A 26,139-nucleotide genomic window follows, 5' to 3' on the forward strand; every position below is an offset into this window, starting at 1 on the left:
TTTATAATGTTCATTAAAATGCTGCATTTCAAGCAAGAAGGTGCTGTGTGTGGTTATTGTGTAAGCGTGGACGTCCCATGAGTCTGACACGAGCACTGTAGGGCAAAAAGGGGGCGATATGACGTCATTTTGCAGTCTGATCTTTTGGGCAGTGGAGGGAGAATGAAAGTAATATTAGAAAAAACAGGTGGACGAGGGGGAAATGTGTCATTTTAAAACGAAGCCAAGAGCTGAAAAGAAACGTGACAATGAGATGAATTGCTGTGCTGGGGTCTGAGTCACTCTCAATGTGCGTTCAACAGCAAAAAACAGCCAGAGCAGCAGAGAGAGAGAGAGAGAGAGAGACGGAGAAGGACGCAGTGTGGGCGGGTTAAGAAACGCCGAGAGGGAGGGGACGCCAGCGTAATATTCCCACCGTTTTTTCCTCTTCCTCTCCTCCGTGTAGAGCCGAGAAAACAAGGGCATCCATCGCTCTCTTCATCTTCCTCACATCCCATCACCGTCAGACTGAAACCTCTGCCATTTTTCCCCCCTCTCGAGCTGCTGTGTGCGTGTGTGTGTAAAAGAGCATCCGTGTGTGTGCGTGTGTGTCCTCCTCCCTACCTGGAAGGTTTGTTTTGCAGGGGGGGATCACCGAGCCGAGAGAGGCGGATGCTGCGAGCGTAGAGGCTGGGCACCAACCAGGAGCATCACCGCACTCACCACGGTAATGTCAAAGCTGCTCCGGCTAACCTTCATTTCTGTCCTCTCTCTCTCCTTCCTCTCTAGTAGAAGCTCTGTAATATGGCTACAGGCAGCCATGGAGCCCTGGCTGCTTTAATGTGTGTCAGCAGCAGCCTGATTATTGTCGCATAGCATGTTTCTGTGTGTAGCCTGAACAACCTGTGCACTGGACGGACTCTCCTGTTTAATATTTCCATTTATTTTTAAGTAATGTATTTTCCTGTTGCCTTTTGAGGACTGCAGCAACGTTACAGGCTGTTAATGTCAATGAGAGCTTGAAGAAAAAACCTTCCCCAAGGACTCATTTTTCAGTTGTGGCCAGAGGAAAACAGCAGCTGCATTTCCTCTTTAACCTTAAAAACCACCACTGAAACCACAGGGAAACACCCACACTGCAATAACTACCACAGTGTCACACTCACGTCCAGGTGTGTGCACTCTCCTCAGGCCAGTCTAGGATCTGCAACTGCAAGCTGTGATTTTTGAGCAAAGCCGGAAAGCAGCAAACAATTATTCATGCAGCTCCACATATAGCTCATTATGCAGGGCTCTGGTACCTGTGTAGTTACACACATGACACATTAGTTCAACCGCACACAGAAAAACCTAATCTGTGCAGCATCTGATAGGCCCTACCTGTCTCGCTCTCTGTCTTGCTACTGTACCTGTCTCTTCCAGTTGTTAATGCATGTACTGTTCCTTCCTCACCCCACCCTGTTGCCCCCTCTTCCTCTACCTCTACCTTTCCTTTCCTCCATCAGATGGACAGAATGAATTTTCTCTCCTTCTTCCTCCTTTGCTTGACTTCGGTTGCCAATTGCAACAAAGGTCAGTTCCTCATCCTTTCGACTGTTAATTGTGAAGTGTTGCGATGATGGATGTTGATCCCCATGGGAGCACGTACAGCAGAAGTACTCCCCCATGGGAGTACATACATGGCCGTACGCTCCTAATAACTTTACTATGTTAATTAGATTCAGTTTCAGCGTGACATACATACATGTTTGTACATTTTGTGTCTCGTGACCCAGCGTGCATGTGCCCGTTTGTTGCCCATACAGTCACTCTGAGATGATAAATCTGTTTCCTCCTCTGTAGCAGATTTATCATCCAGCAGAACCACGACTCAATTCTGATTCAACATCATTGTTCTCATGATTGTCACGCCGGGGGAAGGAGAACAAAACAGACAGCGTGGAGGGAGAGTGTCAGGAGAAGAGAGCGGTGCAGGGAAGGACGAGGAGGAGATGGAATGTCAGGAGAAGCAGAGAGAGAGAGAGAGAGAGGGGAGATGTTAGGAGAGACAGAGGAGAAGGAGCTGTGACAGGAGAGCAGAGGACGTGGCCGAAAGACGCAGGGAGGAGAGAGGAGGAGGAGGAGGAGGTGGTGGTGGTGGAGGGAGAGAGAGGTGCTACGTGAGATCAGGTGACACGAGGGGAAAAAGGGGAAAAGATACCAGAGCGCCTGTGTGTGTGCGCGTTATATATGTACATGTGTGAGGGAGACAGACGAGGAGGGGTGGGGGGAGTGTTGTGGACCGATAGAGTGACAGAGAGAGGAAGAGTGCCAGCAGAGACAGAGAGAGATGGAACGGGATGCCTCTCAATCTGTAATCCCGGGTGTAATCCACGGGCCTGATGCTCAGATTAATGCTATATAGCAGCGGGGGGAAAGGAGGGAGGGGAGGGGAGGGGGGGAGATCAGCTGAGGGGACAGAGGGCACGAGATAAATGACCGAAAAAGAGACATGACGGAGGACTGTGGAGGTAGAGGAGGAGGAGATGTGTCTGTCTGGACCTTGAGAGGATGAATAGGTTTGATTAGGTCTGGGTATTGAACCTCGACACTATTTGGCACTGATAGAAAAAAAAGAGCATCAGAAACCGTCTGCCATGGATCAGATTTGTGACTTGTTCCTGTGTTGAAATCAGGCTTTCAGACTTGTTTATTCAGGTTAAGTTGTTGCTTAGCTGCTGGTGTTTGGACATTTATGGTTATTTAACATTCATTGTAAATTTTAGCACTTAAGTTGAATTAAAAATGTCACTTATGAAAAAAATATTAAAGGAGGTATTGAGGCTTTTTACTATAAGGCAAGGGCCGCAACTTGCAATAATTGCATTATTGATTAATATGCAGATTATTTTCTTCATGAATGGTCTTTAAATCATCAGAAAAATATTAAAAATACTTTTTAGTTAATGTCCTTAAACTGCCTTTTTGGTTGACCAACAGTACAACACTCAAAGACGTTCAATTTATTATAATGTAAATCAAGAGAAACCACTAAATCCTCTAATTAAGATCAGTTATCATGTCTGCAGTAAGATTTGCCACACCTCAATGCAAAATACCTCCACAATACTGCTGCATTCAAATTTCTATTAGAAGAATTATCATGAAAATCTGCTTACAGAGAAAGTTTAGCTTCAGCTCGTCGTTCATCAGGCCGCATGATGGCCTCTTTCAAAGTGGTATATTACACTATTAGATTAATATTACTGATGTGTTCCTGTGGAAGCAGCATGTTAATGTTGCAGCTGGATGAAGTTGAGAGATAAATGTGGCACGATTATTCCCCGTGAATTGCAGTGGAGTAGAAGTTTAAAGTCGCAGACATGGAAGAACTTAAGTAAAATATTAAAGCTTTTATATTTAATTAATTGATTAGTCTGACAGAAAGTTAATTGGCAACCATTTTTGTAATTGGTCAGCTGTTTATGACTAGATGTATGGAGAAATGTAATCTTCTCAGCTGTCTAACAGTGTAGTAAAGTGAATATCTTTGAGTTTTGGACCATCTCCAACATGAAAAGCTGTTTGCCTATGCTGGCTCTGGAGACTGATCACAGTATTTTTCAGTTGTTACTTACTGTCACCTGTTGTTAATTAAAATGTAATCTGCAGATGAATCAATATTGGCAGTCATTTTTTATTCCAGCCCTTTAAAATAGCTCAAAATTGTACTTTAATACAACACTAGATTGCTTATACTGCTATCAAACTCAGGTGTGAAAACACTTTTGACTATAATTGAATTTTCAAGCAGTGCCCATCCTTGTCTTTGAAGGGAGAGAAGTTTGATCAGATTCAGAACCAGCAGCGTTTTCCTCTGTCGGCTCTCCTCTCTCAGTCGAGACGGCAAGAATTCGTTCCAGTCAGATTTTGTGGAAAATGTTCTGTGTCGACAACAAAGCAGCAGCTAAACACGAGTCCTGTGCCTCTGTCTGATTTCAAACTCTGCAGCTGCAGCGTGCACGGATCGAGGACAACAGAGGAGAGGCACTCCGGCTTTTGTTTTTCTTGCTCTTTGCTGGAGTGTAAAATTGTCATCCTTCTGGCTCATTAACTTGGCCTTTGATCATCCGGCACTGAACATTCAGCACAACGATGAATAATTAATTCGCAATTAAAGGTTAAACTCACAGTAAACCTCAGGCATTTGATTTGGCTGTTTTTCAGTGCATTATTGCGCGGCGCCTGTGGCTGGCCAGTTTGGCTGATTGATATGAGCAATATAGCTCGCTGTGTGTGATAAGGTGAGATCTGACTGGCTTTAATTATACTGCCAGCGAGGGAGGTGAGCAGAGTGAGCAAGAGGAGGAGGTCTGTGTGAAGAGAGGAAGAAAGAGAAGGGGAATCTGTGAGGGTGATTAAACTGCGTCTTTGTGGTCACACACATGCATACATTGTGTATTCTTCCACTTATGCACACACTCACCACATCCTCGCCCATAATGGAGAGTTAAAAATAGACACGTTGGTTCTTTCTAATTACTCCGTTTAACCCAAAGCCGCTCTTGGTCTCTCTTCTTCTCTGTGCCGTTCAGCCAATAAGCACAAGCCATGGATCGAGACAGAGTACCAGGGGATTGTCATGGAGAACGACAACACCGTGCTGCTCAATCCCCCTCTCTTTGCCCTGGACAAAGACGCTCCTCTACACTACGCTGGTAACACCAACGAAGAAGATAGGACGAGAGAGAAAATAATCCATGAATTTGCTTGAACATCCACAAAACTGGCTACTGTAAAAAATAGGTCAAATCCAGCGCTCGCTGGCCAAATTGAAAATTATCTCACCAGGCCTTGCTTTGACTTTCATAGTAAACATCTTTTTTTTTTTTTTTCAGCAGAGACTGCTGCCATATTTCCCTACAGACAGTCTGAATATTAATGGCAATGTATTCAGTCACAGAGTCAACTATTTTTAGCCCATCATAGTGTAATTCAACCCTCCATCTCAGGGGCAGACTGCAGCGCTCGCCCTGCTTCTGCAGCCTGATGAAATAAGGTTGTCATGTTTGCACTCCTGGAAATAACCGTGCTCACTCAAATTATAATAGTTCAACCAGTATTACTCCAGCGCTCCCTGGAATTATATTGGGCTCGTGTCAAGAAGGAGGAGAAAATTAGCTGTTTGAGCAAGAACCTTCTCCACTTTCAACTGGTGTCAGGCGAGGAAAGATCAGCTGCAGGCTTTTATTTTGACGCTCAGCTGCAGTCTGTTTTATTCTGTTCATAAAGTGATTGTATTAAAGGAAGTGCCACTTAAAGGACGAGTGCAAGATGTCTGTCTGCACACGACATGAAATTACCTAAAAAGTAATTAATATTATAATAAATTACACAGTTCAATATTTATGTCTACATAATTTAATATTTCCCTCTTCATCAGCTGACTCCTAGTTGAGCCTCTGATTCTGGGCTGATTGATTACATATCTAGCTATGTGTTGCTGGTTGTTTTTGCTGTTATGATAACGATAATAACCTTTAATTATTAAGCACTTTTTAAGTCAAAATTACAAACTGCTTCAAAAGAGAAATTAGGGAAAAGGGACGTTAAAATAAAACAATTGTTAGTGACGATAAAAAGAAGTGACAGGCCACATAAAGACTTATTCATCTGCTTTAGCTTTTAGTCTAGACTGCAGAGTTTTTCATCAGGATGTAATGTTAAGTGTAAAACTTACAAATGCATGCTGGAGACAGATAAGTGCTTTAAAAGTAAAGGGGAAAAAAATCTTTTGTAAATGTATTCTAAAGTCAACAGGAAGCCGATGCAAAAAGGGTAAATGTGGGGCTGTATAATCTCTCTTATTGTTAGTTAAGGCTGCAGCCTTTTGTGGAAGCTGCCACTCAGACAGATAAAAGTGAGAGAGCCGCAAAAATTAATTCAAAGGAAAATCAGGCATGAATAACTTTTTTCAAGTCAGACAATAATTATAATCATCAGAATTTTTTTTTAAACCCCAGAAAGTGATAAAGATATATAATCAAACCAAACATTTCCGACAAATTTAATAAAGATAACGACGACGTGATTTGACTTTGTTTTTACTGAGCCTGTAATTTTATGTGTTTGAGTTGTTTTCCACCCCTCACTCGCCTCCCTCCTCCCTTCCAGGTGAAATCTGTGGCTTCCGGGTTCATAATGGCCCCTCGGGTTCAGGATCGGTCCAGTTTGAAGCGGTGGTTCTGGACCGCTCCACTGGAGAGGGTCTGGTCCGGTCCAAGGAGCCGCTGGACTGTGAGAGCCAGCGGGAGCACAGCTTCACCATCCAGGCCTACGACTGCGGAGAGGGACCCGATGGAGTCAACAGCAAGAAATCACACAAGTTAGTCAACTCGCTCCTCTTACTCCTCTTTCTATGGAAGCCCATGTCTGCCATGAAAAGAAAAATATATGATGAATGAACAAAAGTTACAATTATGAGACAGAGGTCAAAATTAAGAGATAAAAAGTCAAATAATTTGATGAAAAGTAAAAAATTATAAGATTAAAAAGTCATGTTGAGATATCAGATGAAACTGTCTTTATAATAATAATGACATTTAAATGAATAATTATGAGTTAAAAATATAAAATGAGTTGAAAAAAGTCTCAAATATGAAATTAAAAGTCTTAATTATGTGATAAAAAGTTGAAATTGTGAGATTAAAAGTCATAATAAAAAATAAAAAGTCACGATAATGAAATAAAAATGTCTAAATTATAAGATTCAAAATTCATATTTATGAGATAACATTTAGAAATTAGTAGATTTAAAAGTCATATTAATGAGGTAAAAAGTTAAAATTATGTGGAAAAAAGTGACTATGAGATTAAAAAGGTATATTTATGAGTTAAAAAGTCATATTTATGAGATAAAATGTAGAAAGTAGTAGATTTAAAAGTCATATTTATGAGGTCAAATGTCAAAAATATGAGATAAAAAGCTCAAATTATGGGTTAAAGTCAAAATTAAAAGATAAAAAACTTGACATTTTATCTCATGATTTGATTATCCATGATTTTCCTATCTCGTAATTACAATTCTTATCTCATAATTTTGATTTTCCATGGGAATTTTTTATCAACAACTTTTCCTTTTCTTTTGCTCTTCTGGCAGAATTTTGCTTCCATATCCTCCCAACTCAAACAGAGATTTAATGATTTAAACAATAATTACAGCCACTATCTGCAGCTCCGCTGGCTGCGCACTGTAATGACCATGCAGCCTGCTTCTCTCTCCTGTTGTGTTTAATATATTCCGTCTCTCTCTGCTCGTGTTTTGCCTCCCACTCCTCCTTCCCTCAGGGCCACCGTGCATGTTCGTGTTAACGACGTCAACGAGTTCTCCCCCGTGTTTGTCGAGCGTCGCTACGAGGCTTCGGTCCCGGAGGGGCGTCTGTTTGACCGAATCGTGCGCGTGGAGGCTCTGGATGCCGACTGCTCCCCTCAGTACAGCCAGATCTGCTTCTATGACATCATCACTCCCAATGTGCCCTTCGCTATTGACAACGACGGTGAGACATGTTTCCACTCATAGCAATTGAGTCACATAACTTTTAATGTTTGTCTTTCTCTGCTCCAGAAATACAATATCTCCTTCAGTAACTGTATAATTTTCCTTTTACGCCGTCTGCACTGTCTCCTCTGTGTAACATTGGTTGAAATAAGCACTCAATTCAATATTCAGTTCAATATTGAAGCCCGGATGTCCTCTGTACATGAAAATACACTGCTGAGGTGACAGAGTGGGAGCAGCTACTTAATTCCCTCACAGGTAGAAACCAAAAGATGCTAAAATAGACTGTGTGTGGGCGGACGATTGTTCTGTCTCTGCATAAACACTGCAGCAGCTGTCTGTTTAATATAGCATCCTCCTCTTGTAGTTTCCCTAAACTCTCCTTATTGTATCCCTTGACCGGCTGCTTAGGGATCAGTTGTAATGTGACACAGCAGCTGAGGAGGGCCGTGTTTAAGGATGACTCTGCAGAATCGTCCTGGACTCACTTTGAGGGCTTTTAGAGGATGAAGCAGCTCCTTTCTTTCTTGCTTTTTTTGGGTCAGGCTGGTACAGCGGCAGCAGCAGCAGAAGCACAGAGACCTTTTGTTCCAACCTTGTTGCGACGCTGTGGGCTTGTCATTGTCTATTTCCTCTTTTTCCTTAGTTTGTCTTTTACTATCTCTTTTATCCCTCTGTTTCTCCTCTCGCCATCTCACAGCAATCGTCTGTCTTACCTATTGTCTGTCAGCTGGCACGCTGAGCGCTGTCAGCCTATCAGCCTTTATCTCCAAAAACAGGAATAAACCTTCAGTTTTCATTCTGCTCTCTACAATTTATCTCCCTCCATGTTTTTTTTTTGCTGCTTCTATTCCTGCATATATAACGAGCACCACAGGATGGCAGCTCTATTAATGTGCAGAAAGAAGCTTTATCAATGGCTGTTCATCTGTGCTGGGCTTTCAATTATGCAAGCTTGTTGTTGATGACTAACCCTTCTATTTCTGTTTCCTTTTTATTTTTTGATTCATTCTTTTCTCGGCCCTTTCTTTCTTTGTCTCACTCCGTCTCCTAGGTAACATTAAAAACACGGAGCCGTTGGATTCGAAGCGTCAGCGTGTTCACACCTTCTGGGTGACCGCCTTCGACTGCGGGAAGAACCGGGCCCAGGCGGACGCCCAGGTTGTCGTCACCGTCAAGCCGTCCTGCAAACCCGGCTGGATGGGTAAACAGCAGATCGTTCTCGTTCTGTCACACTTTAATATAAACCTCGTGAGCCTTTAGAGACGTGTTTTAGGCATTTAATCTGTTGCTGTTTGACTGAAACTATCTGTTTTAGCTGGAATGTGTGTGGGCTGCCGCTCAGATGAATCACCTTTGAATGTTTATATCAAGAGCAGAGTTTTAAAGAGGTAGTGCTGCAGCCAAGTTGTATCAAGGGAAGGCAATTAGATAAAGTGTGAAATTATGTTTATAGAATCATACACATCACTACTACACTTTACTGACATTTGATTCCTCCCTGAGATAAGCCAGCACTGTTTATTGACGGCCTTTCAAGTTCATGGATCTGGCATGTTGCAGTCATTTATACGGGAATATTACTTACATTTCAGAATAAAATACCATTCAGGACAAGTTAAATTCAATTTCCTGTTTTAAAATATGAATTGTCAGCTGCTGTGACAGTGATTCAGTACATTAAAAACATACATTTTAACAGATAAAAGGACTAACAGAGTATATATGTGTGGCAGGTGAATAGTTTAAAACCATATTTCATCAACAAGACAATTACTGAAGTACACCTCTTTATTATCTTCCTCAATGCATTTTTATCTACTTGAAGTTCCTTTTTTAATCCAAAATGTTGCATGACAGATTGCCAGGTTGCGATCCGCCTGTCATATAACGACTTGTTGTTGTTGTTTCCAGGGTGGACGAAGCGTGTGGAGTACACACCCGGGTCAGGCAGCATCCCCCTCTTCCCCAGCCTGCACCTGGAGACCTGTGAGGAGACCGTGTGGAACATCCAAGCCACCGTAGAGCTCCAGACCGGCCACATTGGAAAAGGCTGCGACAGGGACAGCTACTCTGACAGATCTGTGCGACGGCTGTGCGGTGAGTTCTTGTCTCCCCCTTTAAAGGGCCAGTTCGCTGATTTTCAACCTCAGTCCTATCATGCTATTATGGGCAGCTAATGCCATTATGGAAGGAAAAAAATGCAATTTCGCTCTGTGCCTTTGGAGGACGCTATCTGCTTCTCCAATGGGCCCTGGAAAACCTCCGCCAGATGACGCATTCTACGTCGTCTGGTGGAGGCCAGGAAGCTTGCTAAACTACACTTCCTCAATCTAGGACCACCTCCGATGTCTGCAGTGTTTAGCTGAAAAACCACATACCATAAAATGTAATCATTTGTTCTGTGAGGTGCCGTGAAACGCTTCCTGCTCTCCTGGTATCCCTCCCAGACATTCCACATTTATAACTGAGTCGTGTCTCATTCAAAGTCGTCAGTTACGAAATGTAGACTGAAGTCCCAAAGATTTTTTAGACGTATATTCTTCTCGTATTTCGGATTCTGTGCCGCTCTGAGCCATCGCCTGCAGCGAAAACGGTAGTATTTCACTCCAGCGTCTCTCGCTGGGCCGTTCCTTTCAGAGGGAGGGGCGCAATGCACGCTGGGTGTTGTAGGAATGTAGAATGGTGCGAAACCACGAGCTGGTTGAGCAACTTTCTCCACAGCTATGGCGCCAATTTCAAATATTATTGCTTCTATCGATTACAGAGAATACCAGCTTTTTCCAGGGGGCGAATTGCTCCTTTAAAACTTCAACCTTCTTGGTGACAAAACTCATTTAACACATCCAATCTATCTTTGGTTCCTCAGGTGCTGTGAGGGGCGAGGTTGACCTCCTCCCACCTCCGTCCCCTGCTGCCAACTGGACCTCCGCCCTGCCAACCCTCCCCTCCTCTGACTCATCGCTGGTCTTCTCCTTCAATGGATCAAACCATGTAGCTGTGGTGCCGGATTCGGTTGTCTCTGCATTATCGGGCGACCACTTTACCCTGCAGCTGTGGATGAGAAGGGGCGGAGCCAACATCCAGCCGACAACCACTCAGACCAGAGGAAGCCGCAAGGAGGAGGAGACTATTGTGTGCAGCACCGTCAGAAATGGTACGTTAAATCTAAGAGTGATCACATTTAAAGGAATGTTTCGAAAGTTTTTAAATGTGTGCAGAATACAGTAGGTAGTTTTTCGTAAGGAACGCACATCTAAGCCCTCCTATAGGTGATTCAAATCCCCAGGGCTGCAGGGAAAATCACAGGTGGGAAACGAAAAACAAAAACAGTTTATAGGTTGAACAGCTACTATCAAGGTGCTCTTGAGAGAGACACTTGGACCCAGCTGCTCCACTTCAGCAGCCAAGTGGAGAGTAAAACACTGTCATTGTGCCGCAGAGGATGTTCATGTGTGTATCATGTGAACGTTTTCCTGTGTGTCTGTGCAGAAAAGCAGCAGGTTCAGCTGTTCCCTCTTTAACACAGCAGTTCAAAAGACACATTTTTATTCCTTGCTGTGTTTATTCTCTGGTGACATTCAGACTGTTTTAAAGACCACACTGACCCACTAATCAGGTCTCCCTCCTGCAGACGACTCCTTCTCCCACTACTCCCTCTCCGTCCACGGCTGCCGCCTCTCCCTCTTCTACTGGCCCGACGTCTCCGCCGCGCGGCCCGTCAAGTTCCTGTGGAAATTGGAGCAGGTACTTTGGGAACTACAGCACTCAGCTTTGATGTTCACACGTTTCTTCTGTATTTATACCTTGAAATTAAGCTGAAATAGAGGAAATGCAGTAGTTTGTTTTTGTAAACTGACTCATTCCCTGTGCGATTAGAAGACATATGTATTTAAAAAAAAAACATCCATCATCAAAAATGAAAGAACAACAACTTTATAAGTACTTAAATAAAATGATGAACAACTTTAAAACAACTGCAAAAGTTTATCCTGAGAAAGAACTAGAAGGCTTTCTGAAAAGTTGCCTACTTGAGATGTTTTATTGTGAAAAGCCGGCTCATTCTGTGTGCAACAGTCTATAGTCACAAAATCAATTTATGATTTTATCTTATTAATTTAAGTATAGTGCAGCTCAAAGTCTGAACGACAACAGAAAACAAAATAGAACAAATTTCCATATCATTCAGACACAACATTTCTTTTTTTAATTTCAGACTTAAGCGGTGAAATAGTCTCCACCTCTGCTTCTTTCCTTCTTATATAAATCGTCTATGCCGCTCATCTAAGCATCATAATTATCATCATCATAAACATTAACAGTGGGGCATAAATCAGACTACGTGATAAAGTTACATCCCTGCATGCATGTGTGTGAGTGTGGTTAAGTGGGGGTTAAGGCGGGCTAAAGGGGGGCTGAGGGGTTTGTTTTGACTGAAGCTCCCGGTCCCAGACAGATTGAGGCAGCGTGGATTAAAGGATGCTGAGCTGATACGGAGAAGATTTGTCAAATCCTCCTGTCTGAACCACCATATCTTATTACCCGGGTCTTTCTTTCCTGACCCTCTGTCTTTACGATTCCTCTCGTCTTTCCCTGTTGCATTCCTTCACTTATCCCTGTAAAGAATACCGAACAAATGTGAGCAGCGACTTACACAGATGAGGACAATTTAGAGGCACTTTTATGACGCTTTATACTTCTACTGCTCCACATTTCAAAGGAAACTAGTACATTTTACCTCACTACATTTAAAGGCCCCTTGAAAAAGCCACTGTCATAGAAGCAGTAATATTTGAAATTGGCGCCATAGCTGTGGAGGAAGTTGTACAAACAGCTCGTGGTTTCGCCCATTCTACATTCTCATAACACCCAGCATGCATTGCACCCCTCCCTCTGAAAGGAACGGCCCAGCGAGAGATGCTGAAGTGACATACTACCGTTTTCCAGTCAAGGACATTGATCGCTGCAGGCAATGGCTCAGAGTGGTACAGAATCTGAAATACAACAAGAATATACCAGTGGATCGTCTAAAAAATCTTCAGGTCTGCAGTCTACCACCATTTTTTCCTAACATAGCTAACATAGCTCCCCCTAATAGCATGATAGGACTGAGGTTGAAAATCGGCAAACTGGCTCTTTAACTGACAGTTCTGGTTGCATGTTACCTCCTAGTTTAAGATTATAAATACAATATATCAGCTTTTAAAACACATTGTGAAAGATAAAACCGGTGGCTGCAAAGCTTCTTCTTCTAAGATGCTATCATTTAACTAACCGTTCGACGTCTAAAGAGATTACATTTTACAATTATCCACAAAAAGATGAGAAGACGGCAAAAAAAGGGTGAAATAATGTGTAACAGTTTTATATTTCTTCTTTTCAACACACTTCTTGTGACCCTAGCGAAAGGCCAGACCCAACATTCCCTAACAATATATAAAGTAGTTAAAAGTAGCTCCTCAGGGTGCTGGTTTAGCTCAGTAAGTAGAGCAGACGCCCCATATACAGAGGCCTCAACGCAACGGCCGGGCCGCAGGTTCGACTCCTGCCCTCGGGCCTTTGCTGCATGTCATCCCCCCCGCTCTCTTCTCTCCTTTCCTGTCCTATCAGTTAAAGCAAAATGGCCAAAAAATAATTAAAAAAAGTAGCTCCTCAACCAGCAACAACTCCAGCTCACAGAGTGCTATTTGATGCTCCATATTTACTATTTCCTGTAGAAACAGAAAGAAAGGGAGGCTTAAGTGCATTTAGTTGTTCTCCAGGAAATCATAAACTCTAATATACCATTAAGAAAACCTACAAAACAATTCGATTTTTATGTTGTTGGGACAGTTACCGGCATAAAAGTGATGATAAATGATAAACGGTAATTGCGGGAGCACACTTCCCAGATATCCAAACAGTGTTGCATGTGTGACGTCCACAGCTGGCTCCCTTTGTCACGGTTGTAACTCCTGATTGCCATAATGGTCCCTTTCCTTTTCAGACTGTTTGCCTTCATCTGAGCGTCGAATTTGTTTCTTTCTCTTTGGATTTTTTACTTATTTTAGAAGTTGAATCTGTAGTCATCGATCTTTTCTTTCTTTGTTCAGCCATAGCAGATTACTGTTTACTTGCTGAGACCGGAAAAGCAGCCGCTTAGCTCCGATTCTAAACCCTGACCTTTGTTCAGGCTCATATCGACTCCATGTTATCTCTGTCCAACAGGTGTGTGACAGCGAGTGGCATCATCTTTCCCTCAGCGTCCAATTCCCCTCTGTGACCCTGTACGTCGATGGTGTGACCTTCGACCCAGCCCTCATCCATGACAACGGAGCCATCCCCAACCCTGCCCCCCGCCAGAGGATGTTCATCGGCGCCTGCTGGGGTACGACACTAAAATTTATGCTCCGCGAATCCACGGCTGACACACATTTCATTCCAGCGTCATGATGGATTCTGACAGGAATGAATGCAGGCAGAGAGCGACGAATGCTGCCTTTTTTTTTCTGCATAAATTCTCTGAGCAGAAAAATGTGCAGTTTGAATTCTTATGTCACTAAAATGTCATTTAAATTAAATCACACATCACCAGCAAAAAGCAGGCTGCCAATTCTGGAGTAAGCACCGGCAAGTCGCGGACACTCTGCGCGAGACGTTTTCCCTCCCGCCACTCACTCCCTCATTTCACTCACTTTCAATTTGGTTGATGCATTTTATCTTGGAGGGCTAATAATATAACTGACTTTATCAATTATTCAGGGCAGCAGAACAACACGAGGGCCAGACAGCTATCAACCACTTAAACCCGAAACGCTGGTTAAAATGGGAAACTCTGGCTGCCAATTAGCTGTGAAAAACACACGCACACACACACACACACACATATTCACAGTCTTACACGCACACATAGACACACATATTCACGGTCTTTCACTCTCATCCACGGTGGAAGTCGCTTTCCTGCCTGCTTGGCAACAGCTGCTGCCAGATAATGAGGAGATGGTGCATTTTTGAATATCATCAACGGGTTTTCTTTTGCTTGCGTTTTCTCACTCGTGCCTGCTCGTGTTATTTATTTCTTTTCTCATTCTTCTTGTCAGTCTCTTCATCACACTTTCCTTTCCTACCTAGTAGCTTTCTCAGTTTTTGTTTTTCCCCCGTAGAGCCTGAAGAGAAGCAGAAGGAGATTCTAAACAACACCATCCCAGAGGGTAAAGACTCAGGTGACCTCCCTGTTTTCACACTGTTGTCAGCATGAGGCTCTGCAGTCTGTTCTCTATTATTCATGCGCCTATTAGAATATAAATGTAGTGTTTTAAAGCTGTACTGTCTCTGGTCTTTTAGTGAAGTATGTGGGAGGGTACCATGGACTGCTGTCGGGGGTGACGGTGCGTCCGGGCAGCGTGGAGCCTCACAGTGTGGTCGAGTGTCTGTACGCCTGCAGGGAGGGGCTGGACTTTGGAGATCTGGAGACTCTGGGCTCCGGCATGAAGGTGAACCCTCAGAGGACTGGACACTGACATTAAAGAGAGACAGGCGCTGAGAGTCCCATGTCTCAAATACACACTTTTAATAATATCGTCCCCTTTAATGTTTGTCTTTCGTGTCAATCAATGGCATCCTTCTGCAGTACACCCTGCTTTATTCAACAGATGTTTTCGGCCATCTTGAGAGCAACATTGCCGCCATCTTTCTAGAATAAAATTAACAAAATACAAAATTAGCTCACAGTGCATAAAACATTTACAATATAAATATAAATAACCTTAAATATCAGACTTAACTTCCCTTAATGGATAAAAGTTTAATCTACATTTTTGACAGCAAAATTACATTTTCTTCTTTTTTCTTATAACCTAAAATTTCAAACTCATTTTGTCAAAACTCTTTCATTTCTTAAAACTGACGCAACCCAAGTAAATCTTTTGTTGATTTATAGATAAATTACCCCTCATTAATCTATTATTCATATTGTCCTATAAACTGTTTTATGAGATGTAATCCTCTGAGCTCTACATCAATGACTTCTGAGCGCCTCATTCCTCATTAACCCTCTCGGGCTTAAAGTGCCGAGTTTAGATCTGTGTAAGATTAAAATTTAAGTCAAACATCAACACTTGTTTCATATCTGCAAGCAGCTTTACAGTCACAGTTTTCTACAAAAAGAGTTCATCTTGTCCTATTATTTTGAAATTAAGATGTACCTACCCATCTCAATATGTGATATAATCAAATCAGAATCAAATCAAATTTTATTTGTGTAGCGCCAAATCATAAGTTATCTCAACACACTTTATAAAAAGAGCAGGTCTAGGCGCCGTACTCTTTGTTATGTTATTTAGAGAGAGCAGGGGCGGATCCAGACTTTTTTGACTCGGGTGGCTTAACTGGGGCACTGGGGCTGAAGTGCCGCGGCTGTGGCTCAGTGGTAGAGACGGTCGTCTCTTAATCGGAAGGTCGGATGTTTGATCCCCAGCTCCCTCAGTCTAAGTGTCCTTGGGTACTGCACCCCCAAATGGCTCCCGGTGGCATAGCCAACGTGTATGAATGTGATAACAGATTGACAGTTGGGCACTTTACGCAGCAGCCTCTGTCATCAGTGTATGAATGTGTGTGAGTGGGTGAATGTGACATGTAGTGTAAAAGTAGCTTTGAGTGATCGCAAAGACCAAGTGTGGCAAATGAATAGCATTTAATTACCCTTAATTCTTTAGGACTCCAAAAGATGTCTGACCAGAGTAACGATTTAAAGCACTAAAGGAAACGTGCCACAAAGACAGCTACTAGCAGCCTGTTGCATCACAGCCCAAATAGTTGATTTAAGTCCCGCCTCTGACAAGGCAAATAGCCAATCATTCTTTAGGATTATGGGGTGGCACTTTAGGTGGCCAATCAGATTTCAAGGGGGGGCCTGGCCACCCCTCTGGATCCGCCCCTGAGAGAGAGACCCAACATGAATCCACCATATATAAGAGGTTTTATGTTTTTTAAAGACACTCTTCGGTTTGATTTATAGCAAGGCAGCTTTGCAGTAAAGGAAGTCATGATCTAATCTCTGTATTAACATTTATTATTGCTGTTTTAGGGTTACATATTGAAAAATATGTTCACAATTTTTCAAGTCGAACCAGGAAGGATTATCATAGCAAGTCAAACCTGTTTCAATCTTCAGACGGGCAGGAACATCTTAATGCTTGAAATGCAAACACAAATTGTTGACATGCTGCCAGATGTGTTTCTGACCTCCTCTAGTGGTGGTTTGTTGTGTTTGAAGCATATATGTACATTTTGTTATATGTGATTACTCAGGAGATACTGTACAAGAATTGTGTGTGTCAAGGGGAACAAAAGTAATACATCTGTTAATACTACTTTTTTGTTCGTAAAAGTTACATTCAGGAATATTTGCCCTGTCCAAAGTTTATCTTTTCCAGGTTATTTCTAGGTAGGCGCAACAAAAGCTGTGCAGTGTCCAGTTGTGTCTCGAGCCTTGTTGAGATCATATGTAGGTTGATAGAAACGTAGATATTTTCTTCTTTGATCCTGCAGGTTCATGTGAACCCCAGTCAGTCAGTGTTGGTGCTGGAGGGAGACGACATCGAGAGCTTTAACCGCGCCGTGCAGCAGGTCACCTACAGGAACTCTCTACGCTTCGCCACCCCTGGAGTCCGCCCCCTCAAACTGACCACCTCACTCAGGTACAAACACACACACATATACACCGGGGTAAGGGATTTCCTCACTATTGCCGATAAATGCCAAGGTAGTATTCAGATCCATAGTTAAGATTACATAGTAGCGCCCCCTGTGGACAAAGCCGTACCTCTTATCTCTTTGCTGATTTTGTCTTGTACATGCTTAACCAGCAAAAAACTCCTCATAGGAGCTTTAATCAGCTGTAAATAAGAAAATAGAGGGGGAAATGCTATCATTCGGCATTTCAAAATCAGTTTTTGTATCAGAAATATTAAAAATTACTAAAGGTTATTTGCATCATTAAAGGAATTAGCAGAAACTCTTCTCATTTCAGAAGCTGGAACTATGTTTGTGCATTGAAAATTATCGCATTAATTATCAAGGTAGTTTACAATCAATTTGAATACCAAATTTAGAAAGCTCTTCACATGGTTTGCATGCAGAAATCTTATATGTAAGTAAAGCTGTCTGATAATTATAGTTATACCTTTATTGTTAGGGACAGCCGTATAGAGACAGGAAATGTACCTACCAACTGAGCTAAACCAGCGCCCCTAAGAATGAATTTTTAAAATACCTCAACTTATAGACAGAAGATAAAATGTACTAACTTTCTACCACTGGCAGCATGTAAAGCAAATGCAAACTAAATCTAACCCCACTATCCACAGAACATAAGTAACTTTAGTCACCTGTGATTATAAGTCATTCTGTGAAATGCAGGACTCAGACTGAAGCAGTAGAAGACACGTCTGCCTTAAGGAAAGTGACGAAATAGATGTAAATCTTCACCATGGATCTCAACACAAGCGACACATCAAACAGTCGCTAACAGTTTATAAAGTATCTGAGAGTCAAGCAGTCAGACAAGGCGCTGCTCTCTGGACTCTGCCGCTGCTTTGACATTGAACTCATCATGGACCTTGCCTCGGCTCTGATAAGAAGTAGGGAGGCACGAAAGAGGTGATTGTATAGAGTATATGTCAAAGCAGAAGATAAGAAGGAATATCTTATCTCTTAAAGTGCAGGTGCTGCATTCTGCCTGGTTTTGTAGTAACTAAGGTTGTCCAAGGATAACTTCTATATCACTGTTTTTTCCCTTTTTAGTGACAACAATCATTTCTGTTATTACGTTGCCCACTTATTTTCCCCTGAAAGAAACTACTCATACTACTGAGATGTTTTATTTTTATATCCTTGAACACTTTTTACACACTGTTCAGCCTCTGAATGATCCAGGGAATCCTGAATGCATCACGCTGAATCACCTGGCTGTGAAAATAGAAAGCGCACCGGCTGTTTGCGGGTCAGCGCTCAGCCATGCTTAACAACTGAGAACGGGCTTTCTGGCTTTAGCAGTCACTTTCAGCTGATCAATTATTAATTCACCTTGGATAGAACAGTTCAGCGCATATACTGTGTGCTATATTGTGTATTTATTCTTAGACCAGCTGCCTGCAGACAAATCAGATCCCATCAAACTGTCAGACTGTCTAAATCTTCTTATTAAAGTCTTTTGGGACTGTTGTTTTTCAGCATGTTTAAAACGATTACGAGGCCACAAATCAGAGCTGGAGGTGCTTATTTCCACTGTTATTAGGATCCCAACGATTCAAGGTCATGGACAGATTTTTTCTGAGTTGGTCTCTGCTCAAGTGTGCTAGAGTTTTTTTTCCTCCTCCGGCGTGTTTGATTGCGTGTGTGAAGATTAGACTGATTTGAGGCCAGGAGTTTCCCAGATGGCTGAACAGCAGGCCCTTCTGGAAGAGGCCGATAGAAGCAGCTGCTCACTCTGATAGTCAAAATGTAACACACACACTCGCTCTGCTTAATCCCCTTTCAAATATGACGCTAAATTATAGTGCAGACGAATAAATACAAGTAAGCAGCCTGTCAAAAATCTGATTTTCTGGCAGTAAAACAGAATTTGTTACAGCAGAGCTTCTGTGTTTTGATGTTTGCTATTTTCAGTGTCACAACGGACCAATGTTAACCACAGTCATGGTGGAATTACAGAACTAGATTGAGAGAAAATTGCTCTGGATTTAGACCTTTTTGTACATCATTACTGTGCCAACTTTCTAAACAGCACTCAGAGTGTTCAGCCATGCTGGTGTCGCTTTGAGTTAAATGCTTACAACAGCATGCTAACACGCTCTCAAGATGATGTTTAGCAGGTGCAATTGTTTCCTTTTAAGTTATTCTAGTTCAACGTGTAGCACGCTAACATCGCTAACTAGCATTAAACACAAAGTACAGCTCAGGCTAATGGCTAAAAATCATGTTTGTAGCTAGAAACCTTAGTTGTTAGCTAATTAAAGTTTTGACCAGATCATGGGGCTGTATAAAAGGTTAAACAGGAAGTAGCTCTGATTTATTCACTGGAGAGCACCACTAGTTTGTACGCAACATGTTGTAAAAAGCCTTCTGTAGCTGTGTGAGGATTTGCCTCAAGTGATGTCACTTTAAGTTGGAACTGAAGATTGCCAGCGAGGACAAAACAAATCCAGGAGTGTGACGATGGAGAGAAATAGCTCACCTAGGTGCTAGCATCTCAAGGCTACATCAGCCGCTACCAGCACAAAACACCCAAATCTTAGAGGGAGCTATAGGCTAGTTGGGTTGCATTGTGGGTAATTCAGGCTGCAGTTACTGACACAGAAGAAGAACACGCAGGATAAAATCGAGGTTATCTCAGGTTCTGCTGCATCATTTCATACATTTGTTGAGCTGTCCATCATGTCTGACAATGTCACAGATGTTCGACGGTAAATCGGTGCAGTATTTTTCGATATGATCATCTTCAAATTCACCATGACAGAGAGCTTTCATGTCAGACCCAGATGTCAGATTACATCAGATAGTTTTTGAGACATTTTACCTGAAGAAAAATGTTAACTTCAAGTTTGCACCTGAGAAAAAGTCAGAATGGCTGTTTTCTGTGTACAAAGAATGTTTGTACAGTATATCATGGCAATACCTCTAATACCATAGATACTTTAGTCTTGACCAACCTCATTGCCATCCTTAAAGTCACGTCCCTAGTGTGGGATAAAATGTCACTTTCTCACAACACATACGTCCCTCTTGCTGCCAGATGTTTCAACGAGGAGAGCTGCCTGTCCCTCAAGCAGCTGGAGGGATACCTGGTGGTTCTGCAGCCAGACGCTCCTCAGATCTCTCTCTCTGGGGTCGGCCCTCATCTGGCCCGTCCTGCCCCTGAGTTTGAAGGTCCCCGCGGTGTCCCTCTTTTCCCCGAGCTCAGGATCGTCTGCTCCCTGTCTCATGCTGTCAACACAGCTGCACAGGGGATGGAGGGAGGAGGTGAGTCACACGTTAAGTAGTGCCTCATTTCTGTGGAATCGTTTACTCTCATGTTTGTTTAGCATCTGCATCTGTATATGAGTTGAAGAGATAATCTGTTGTCTGCATCCTTTGTTTCCCAACGTGAGGTAATTGACTTCATTATTCCTCTCCACTGCGTGTTAGCTCTGATGTCTGACGCTGTGGCTCACACTCTGGACGGCTGTGAGGTCCAGCCGCTGGGGGAGGAGCTCAATCCAGAGAGGGAGGAGCTCCTGGTGGACATGGATGTTGTTCGTGAGAGGGGACTGGAAATCATCAATACTACTGCTTATATTGCAATCACAGGTACTGTGCAAATTTTAAACCATTGGAGACAAAAAAAATGTGTCTGATATTCACCAAAGAATTATAAGTGACATTTAAAATATCAGCAATAACAATGAGATCTATTTGTAGTTAGTATTAGTATCTATTTGTGCCTTGTTTTTTAAAGCACCTGAAGTATTTCTCTATACTGTTGGATATTCCTTACTTAATATACCTCAATGACAGTTATATTTTTAGGGGGATTTTATGGTTTTGTAAGAAAGTTAAACAACTCCACAATTTAGCTTTAACACATTGAAACAACTGTCATTTCATCATGGTTAAATTATTGCTTAATATTGTTTGTTGGACATAAATATGTGACATCCCCTTTGTCTGTATAACATTGAGAAAAGCACAAACAAAACACAACAAACAATAATCAAAACGTTTTAATCTTAGGAAGAAATCATTATGTTCTTATAGGACTCTGTATCAGTAAGGCACTGATCTGGAAAATAAGTTTTCTACAGCTTTAAAATTTCTACTTTCAGGTCTATGACTTTCAATAAAGTTAAAAATTAAAAGTCATCCATCCCTTACAGACACGCCCAGAAGCTGCAGACTCCTTTTCTCTCCACTGCTCTTCTCGGTATTGACTCCCTGTCTCTGTTTTTGTTCTCTCCTCTTGTTCTGCGCTCCCTCCAGGTGCTGAATCCATCTCTGTGTACGAAGACGTCCTTCGCTCGGTCCGCTACCGACTGGCCAAAGGCTCAGCCCGCTTTGAGAGACGGTTCCGTCTGTCCTGCTCTGAGATGAACGGCAGATACACCAGCAATGAGCTGACTCTGGAGGTGACATCAACCTCTCATACTGACATGAAGATTAACATATCCCTTAGATTGTTATTGTTACTTAATCTTGCTTACTTGCTCTTAAAAGAACCATGACAGATTGTGTGTACTTGTTGTTACCAAACAATATTTAACCGAATGTGTAAGGTGCTATCGAGGTCATCCTGTGTCTCCTCCCTCCTTCAGGTGAACTTCCTCCACTCTCTGGACAGTCTGTACCATCCGTCCCACCTGCTCGCCTCCCAGCAGCAGTTCCTCCATCCGTCCCACCACGCTGGAGAGCTGAGTGGACACACTCTGCCCAACCCACACCGCAACTCAGGTGACTTTTTCCCACTTATCAGCCCTTTCTGTCCTGTATACTTGCTGCTGTTGCAAAGTTAAACGAGTACTATTTATTATCACAGCGCCTTTCTTGTACAGACGTCACAAAGTGCCTCATGATGAAAGAAATGAAACAGTGTTAGAATATAAGATAAATGGATAAGAGGAGGCCTGGTAGCCTTACAACAGGGGCACGTTCCACCTGGCTGCAGCGTCTGCGCTTTGATTACCATCTGGAGGCCTTTGTTGCATGTCGAGCCTGTTTCTCCCACCTTGTTTCCTGTCTCTCTTTACGAGAAAAAAGGGGCAAATGTCACAACAAATCTTTAAAAACAGAGAGTGGAGGACGTGTTAAATAATAAATAAATAGAAAAAAGACTCAACAAAGCAAATTCTCTTTAGCTTTTTTAAAAATTCTCTTTAGCTTTTTAAAAAAAAAAAATGTTTGAGACCTCTGGTGGCGCTATGGAGCTGATGTTTTATGACACCATAACTATTAACACCCCAAGATATGCGGCAATATGTCAGCCTAGACAAAGAAAAAAGAAGACTGCAAGCTAAACACGCATGTCAACAATTCTGGATTCAAAATACAAAAAGAAAATCTGCTTTACGAATGTTTTTTGAGGCAGGAAACCATCTCCACATGTTTGCTAAAATGAAACATAAGTTTTGTTTGTTAGCAGGAAAACTCCTTGAAGTCTAAAGAGAGAGAATGTCAAAGTTTAGGAGCCAAAACCCTAAAGCCACAGTCAACCAAAAACTAATCAAAAGACCTCAGAGACGAACTGGTGGTGAAGGGCTGCAGCAAAACTTTAATACAAGCAGGTGTTTGAACAAGCAGAGCTCTAAAATTCGTCCTAAGGGCAGTGTAAAAAACAGGGCACATAGCAGGGCAGTATAACTAACAATTATATAATGGTCTGCTGTTGTATTTGTCATATACCTACGGCTACATAGAAGATTGGATTATTAGATTGAATGCTGTTGCCCACACAGTCTTATACCCCAGCAAATGATTGATTTAAACAGAGTGTGACAGATTTTTGAGCAGAGCTTTTCGTTTACTCCAAGGCATTCACTAAGTGGGTCAACATATGTTTAAACTTAACATACAGATTAAAAAAAGGCCTCCATAAGTTGGTACACTGTGGATAAGAAGGAAACATGGGGAAACATTTGTTTGAAAGAACTTTCCTACTCTGTCAGTGTCTGTGTCAGAAGTAAATCTGGTCACAAAAACTGATCACAAATTTATGGTTGTTTTGAGTAAAAAAAAAAGCAGGTGAAATTGTGCAATTTATGGGGACTATTTTCAGCTGTGGGTGCATACACATTTGGAGGGTGTTGATAGAATTGTCCCAAATAAGCTACAGTGCCTGTGTTCAATGTAATGAAAGGAAACATCACCTAGTCCTACAATTTGTCTCAATCAACAGAGCTCTTTGACAAAGAGGACGAAGCTATTCATTGTTGGTTTTGGTATTTTAATGGTATTTTCTTGGCATTTGTCAACAGTGACAACAATATAAAAAGTCACCAGACTTTCCTCCCTTCAGATCTGGATGATTTTACAACACAGCTCATCAGTGTGTTTTATTTTCTTTGCAGTCGTGCCAGGAGCTGCCACAGTCATCATAATGGTGTGTGTGGGTTTCCTGGTTGTCATGGTGATCCTCGGCGTGTTCCGAATCCGCTCCATCCATCGCCGTGGAGAAGGTTCCAGGGGCGGGGCTAAGGAAGGGAGCGGCCAATGGGACGACTCTGCCCTAACCATCATCGTTAACCCCATGGAGGTAAAAAAGCAACAGCAAAGATTATTGGTGTAAAATAGAGAATAAAAATAAGTGACCACAGCTTTAACGTTTTGATTCTGACCACGCAGTCCTACGAGTCCCGCATGGGCATCTCTGCCGACGCGGAGGGGGAAGGGGAGGAGGACGAGGAGGTAGCAGAGTCACCCGACGACGCAAGCGACGACCAGCGAATCATCATCAAGAAGGAGGGGAGGGACGGCAACGCACGCCGCTACTGAGCCCACAGACCACAAACCGGCTCACCTGTCACACACTCCAACACTTTTAATATCGACGACTGCTGACACTAGTATAAGGAATGTATGCTTACAAACACGACGCACAACACAGTCACTGTAATACTCTCGACACTCAGCGCCATATGTGACCTATAGCCAACGACGGGCAGTTGTTCTCCACCTAAATGTTCAATGGCACAATGTATACAGTTAATGTAATTTAACCGCCTGAGCAAACCCCACCAAAATAGTCTGTGGTGCACCAGTTCTAAATCACAAGATGGTAATGTGTCTGTATAGTGTATTACTGGTTGAATGAGACTGCTTTTGTTTAAAAAAGAAAAAAAAGATTGTATTTTATCTTTTGTTATTGAACACAGAATGAAATCTTTACAACATGCAGGCCGTGAGTAGATCTGTAGGCAAAGACACAAAGCCTTGATCTCTGCAATCTCTTATTAGACTGACTTGAGAAGTCTGTGCACAAGCTCTTTCCTCCCTCTTTGCATCCTCTCTCTCGACACATTCCTCCAACAAGGTGAAGACATTGAGGTCAGACATTCTCTCATAAAAAACGTAAAAAAAACACTATGCTTGCAGGTATTTTTCAGTTGGTATTGTGACTAATTTAATGCTTCAGCTCCTGATTATATTTTGAGCGGGGCTGCTGATAAGCTGACACGATTTAAGGACTATCAACCATACACCTCATCCATTACACAAATTCTGCAATACTCCAAAAATACTAAATAAAAGCCTGTAGGTTTCGCGTCCATGCTATGTCATTAGAGGTCCAAATTGGAGTCTCTGCAAAGTTCCAGCTTGTGCCACTAAATGACAAAAAAATCTGCATTAAACCTGGTGCAACTTCACCTTTAACCCACCTCTCACAGTGACCACAGGAATGTCTCTAAATGACTCTCACTGCACTCTTCCACTCACTGCACACTGCTCTTACAATAACTGCAAGACGTCACATGCAAAAAACACACACACACACACACACACACGACACACTCCATAATGCTACTACCCCTGCTGTTTCCAGAATGTCCGCTCAGCTTGGGCAGTTTTGATTGTATTGATTGTAATGAATTTTCTGTACATACAGTGATGAATATTATGATATTATTGTTATTACTATTATTATTGCAGCCACTCTTTGTCTGCACACTTTGAGAGGGAGCAGATTATGATTTACTTTATCCCCCCGCCCCATTATTTGAGTGACCACCTTTACAGCATCAGAAAACAGTATATTAATGATAATAATAGTAGTAGTGATAAGGATGATAATCCCTGGCTTGATGAGTGTCTCTTAATTTGTGTGTAAAATTGTTGTAATTTAAGAACTTGTCAATATCTGAATCACAGAAAAAGGGAGGGCACATTGTTGTGACACTTAGACACGTCTCACTCGTTTCAACTTTCACGTTTCAAGGTAACTTTTTTCACATTTCAAGACTTTTTTATTCTTTTTTTCACTCCATGCAATATCTTTGGTTCAATGAATGTACAACTGTGTGCTTCTCCTCACCTCCCCCCTCCCCCCCTCCGCCTTTCTCCTACACCTCTCCCTCTGTGTCTCTTGCTGTCTGTCTGTGTAGCCTATCAATGTGCAGTGCTAAACCTGTCAGTAAATAAAGCCTGTCGTTTTTGACTGTGATGTTAAGAAGGAATAAACATTGCATTGATTAATAACTTATATTATTACTATGTTACTATCGGAGCATTACCTGTAATTATTGATACGATGATGACATGGATTATGCTGACTAATTGTTATTGAGAACTGTCAGAAAACATTACAAAATTCATAATAAAAACACTATATGACGTCTCCACGAGAGAGCTTTCTTGTTAGAGGAGAGAACTCACTGAATTAATGCTGTAATGTAAAGAATTAAGCACATTTTTAGGCGAACAATATGTTATTTTCTTATGATTGGACTTCTAACCACATTACATCCATACGTCTATGCTAATGTATAACAACAAACAGTATGTATACAGTGTATCATGTTCCAACTACCATACAGTGGTGGAGCACACAGTGTATTTACTCTTACCAACTTACCTACTTACTTACTCTTCAGAGGAAATATTGTTCTTTTTACTAT

The 26,139-nt window shown here is 42.1% G+C and overlaps 1 protein-coding gene across 2 annotated transcripts; it reads left to right on the forward strand.

Moving 5' to 3' along the window:
- Positions 1 to 384: 384 nt before the first annotated feature.
- On the forward strand, positions 385 to 25,859 carry clstn3 (calsyntenin 3). 2 transcript variants are annotated; one of them, XM_069655784.1, is made up of 19 exons: positions 385 to 706; positions 1,485 to 1,551; positions 4,554 to 4,676; positions 6,133 to 6,343; positions 7,306 to 7,514; positions 8,571 to 8,720; positions 9,431 to 9,616; positions 10,386 to 10,673; positions 11,136 to 11,263; positions 13,724 to 13,883; positions 14,662 to 14,721; positions 14,843 to 14,991; positions 17,048 to 17,196; positions 20,292 to 20,518; positions 20,684 to 20,845; positions 21,515 to 21,660; positions 21,847 to 21,982; positions 23,596 to 23,780; positions 23,870 to 25,859. In XM_069655784.1, the coding sequence occupies exons 2-19, from the start codon at positions 1,485 to 1,487 to the stop codon at positions 24,017 to 24,019; spliced, it is 2,886 nt and encodes a 961-aa protein (XP_069511885.1). In that variant the 5' UTR covers positions 385 to 706; the 3' UTR covers positions 24,020 to 25,859. The 2 variants fall into 2 exon arrangements, with proteins under 2 accessions (XP_069511885.1, XP_069511886.1); XM_069655785.1 differs by having other exon boundaries at positions 11,151 to 11,263.
- The last annotated feature ends 280 nt before the right edge of the window (positions 25,860 to 26,139 follow it).

The sequence above is a fragment of the Semicossyphus pulcher genome, unplaced genomic scaffold, assembly GCF_022749685.1.
Source record: "Semicossyphus pulcher isolate SPU_LCO1_2020_fin unplaced genomic scaffold, fSemPul1.0.p SCAF_9, whole genome shotgun sequence".
Classification (NCBI taxonomy): domain Eukaryota; kingdom Metazoa; phylum Chordata; class Actinopteri; order Labriformes; family Labridae; genus Semicossyphus; species Semicossyphus pulcher.

What these genes read in the sequence shown, in the direction of transcription:
- clstn3 (XM_069655784.1), top strand. Translation starts at nt 1,485, where the DNA reads ATGGACAGAATGAATTTTCTCTCCTTCTTCCTCCTTTGCTTGACTTCG. An exon ending in CTGCAAACCCGGCTGGATGG is followed by an intron (nt 8,721 to 9,430) that starts GTAAACAGCAGA and finishes TGTTGTTTCCAG; the next exon opens with GGTGGACGAAGCGTGTGGAG. An exon ending in TGCTTATATTGCAATCACAG is followed by an intron (nt 20,846 to 21,514) that starts GTACTGTGCAAA and finishes CGCTCCCTCCAG; the next exon opens with GTGCTGAATCCATCTCTGTG.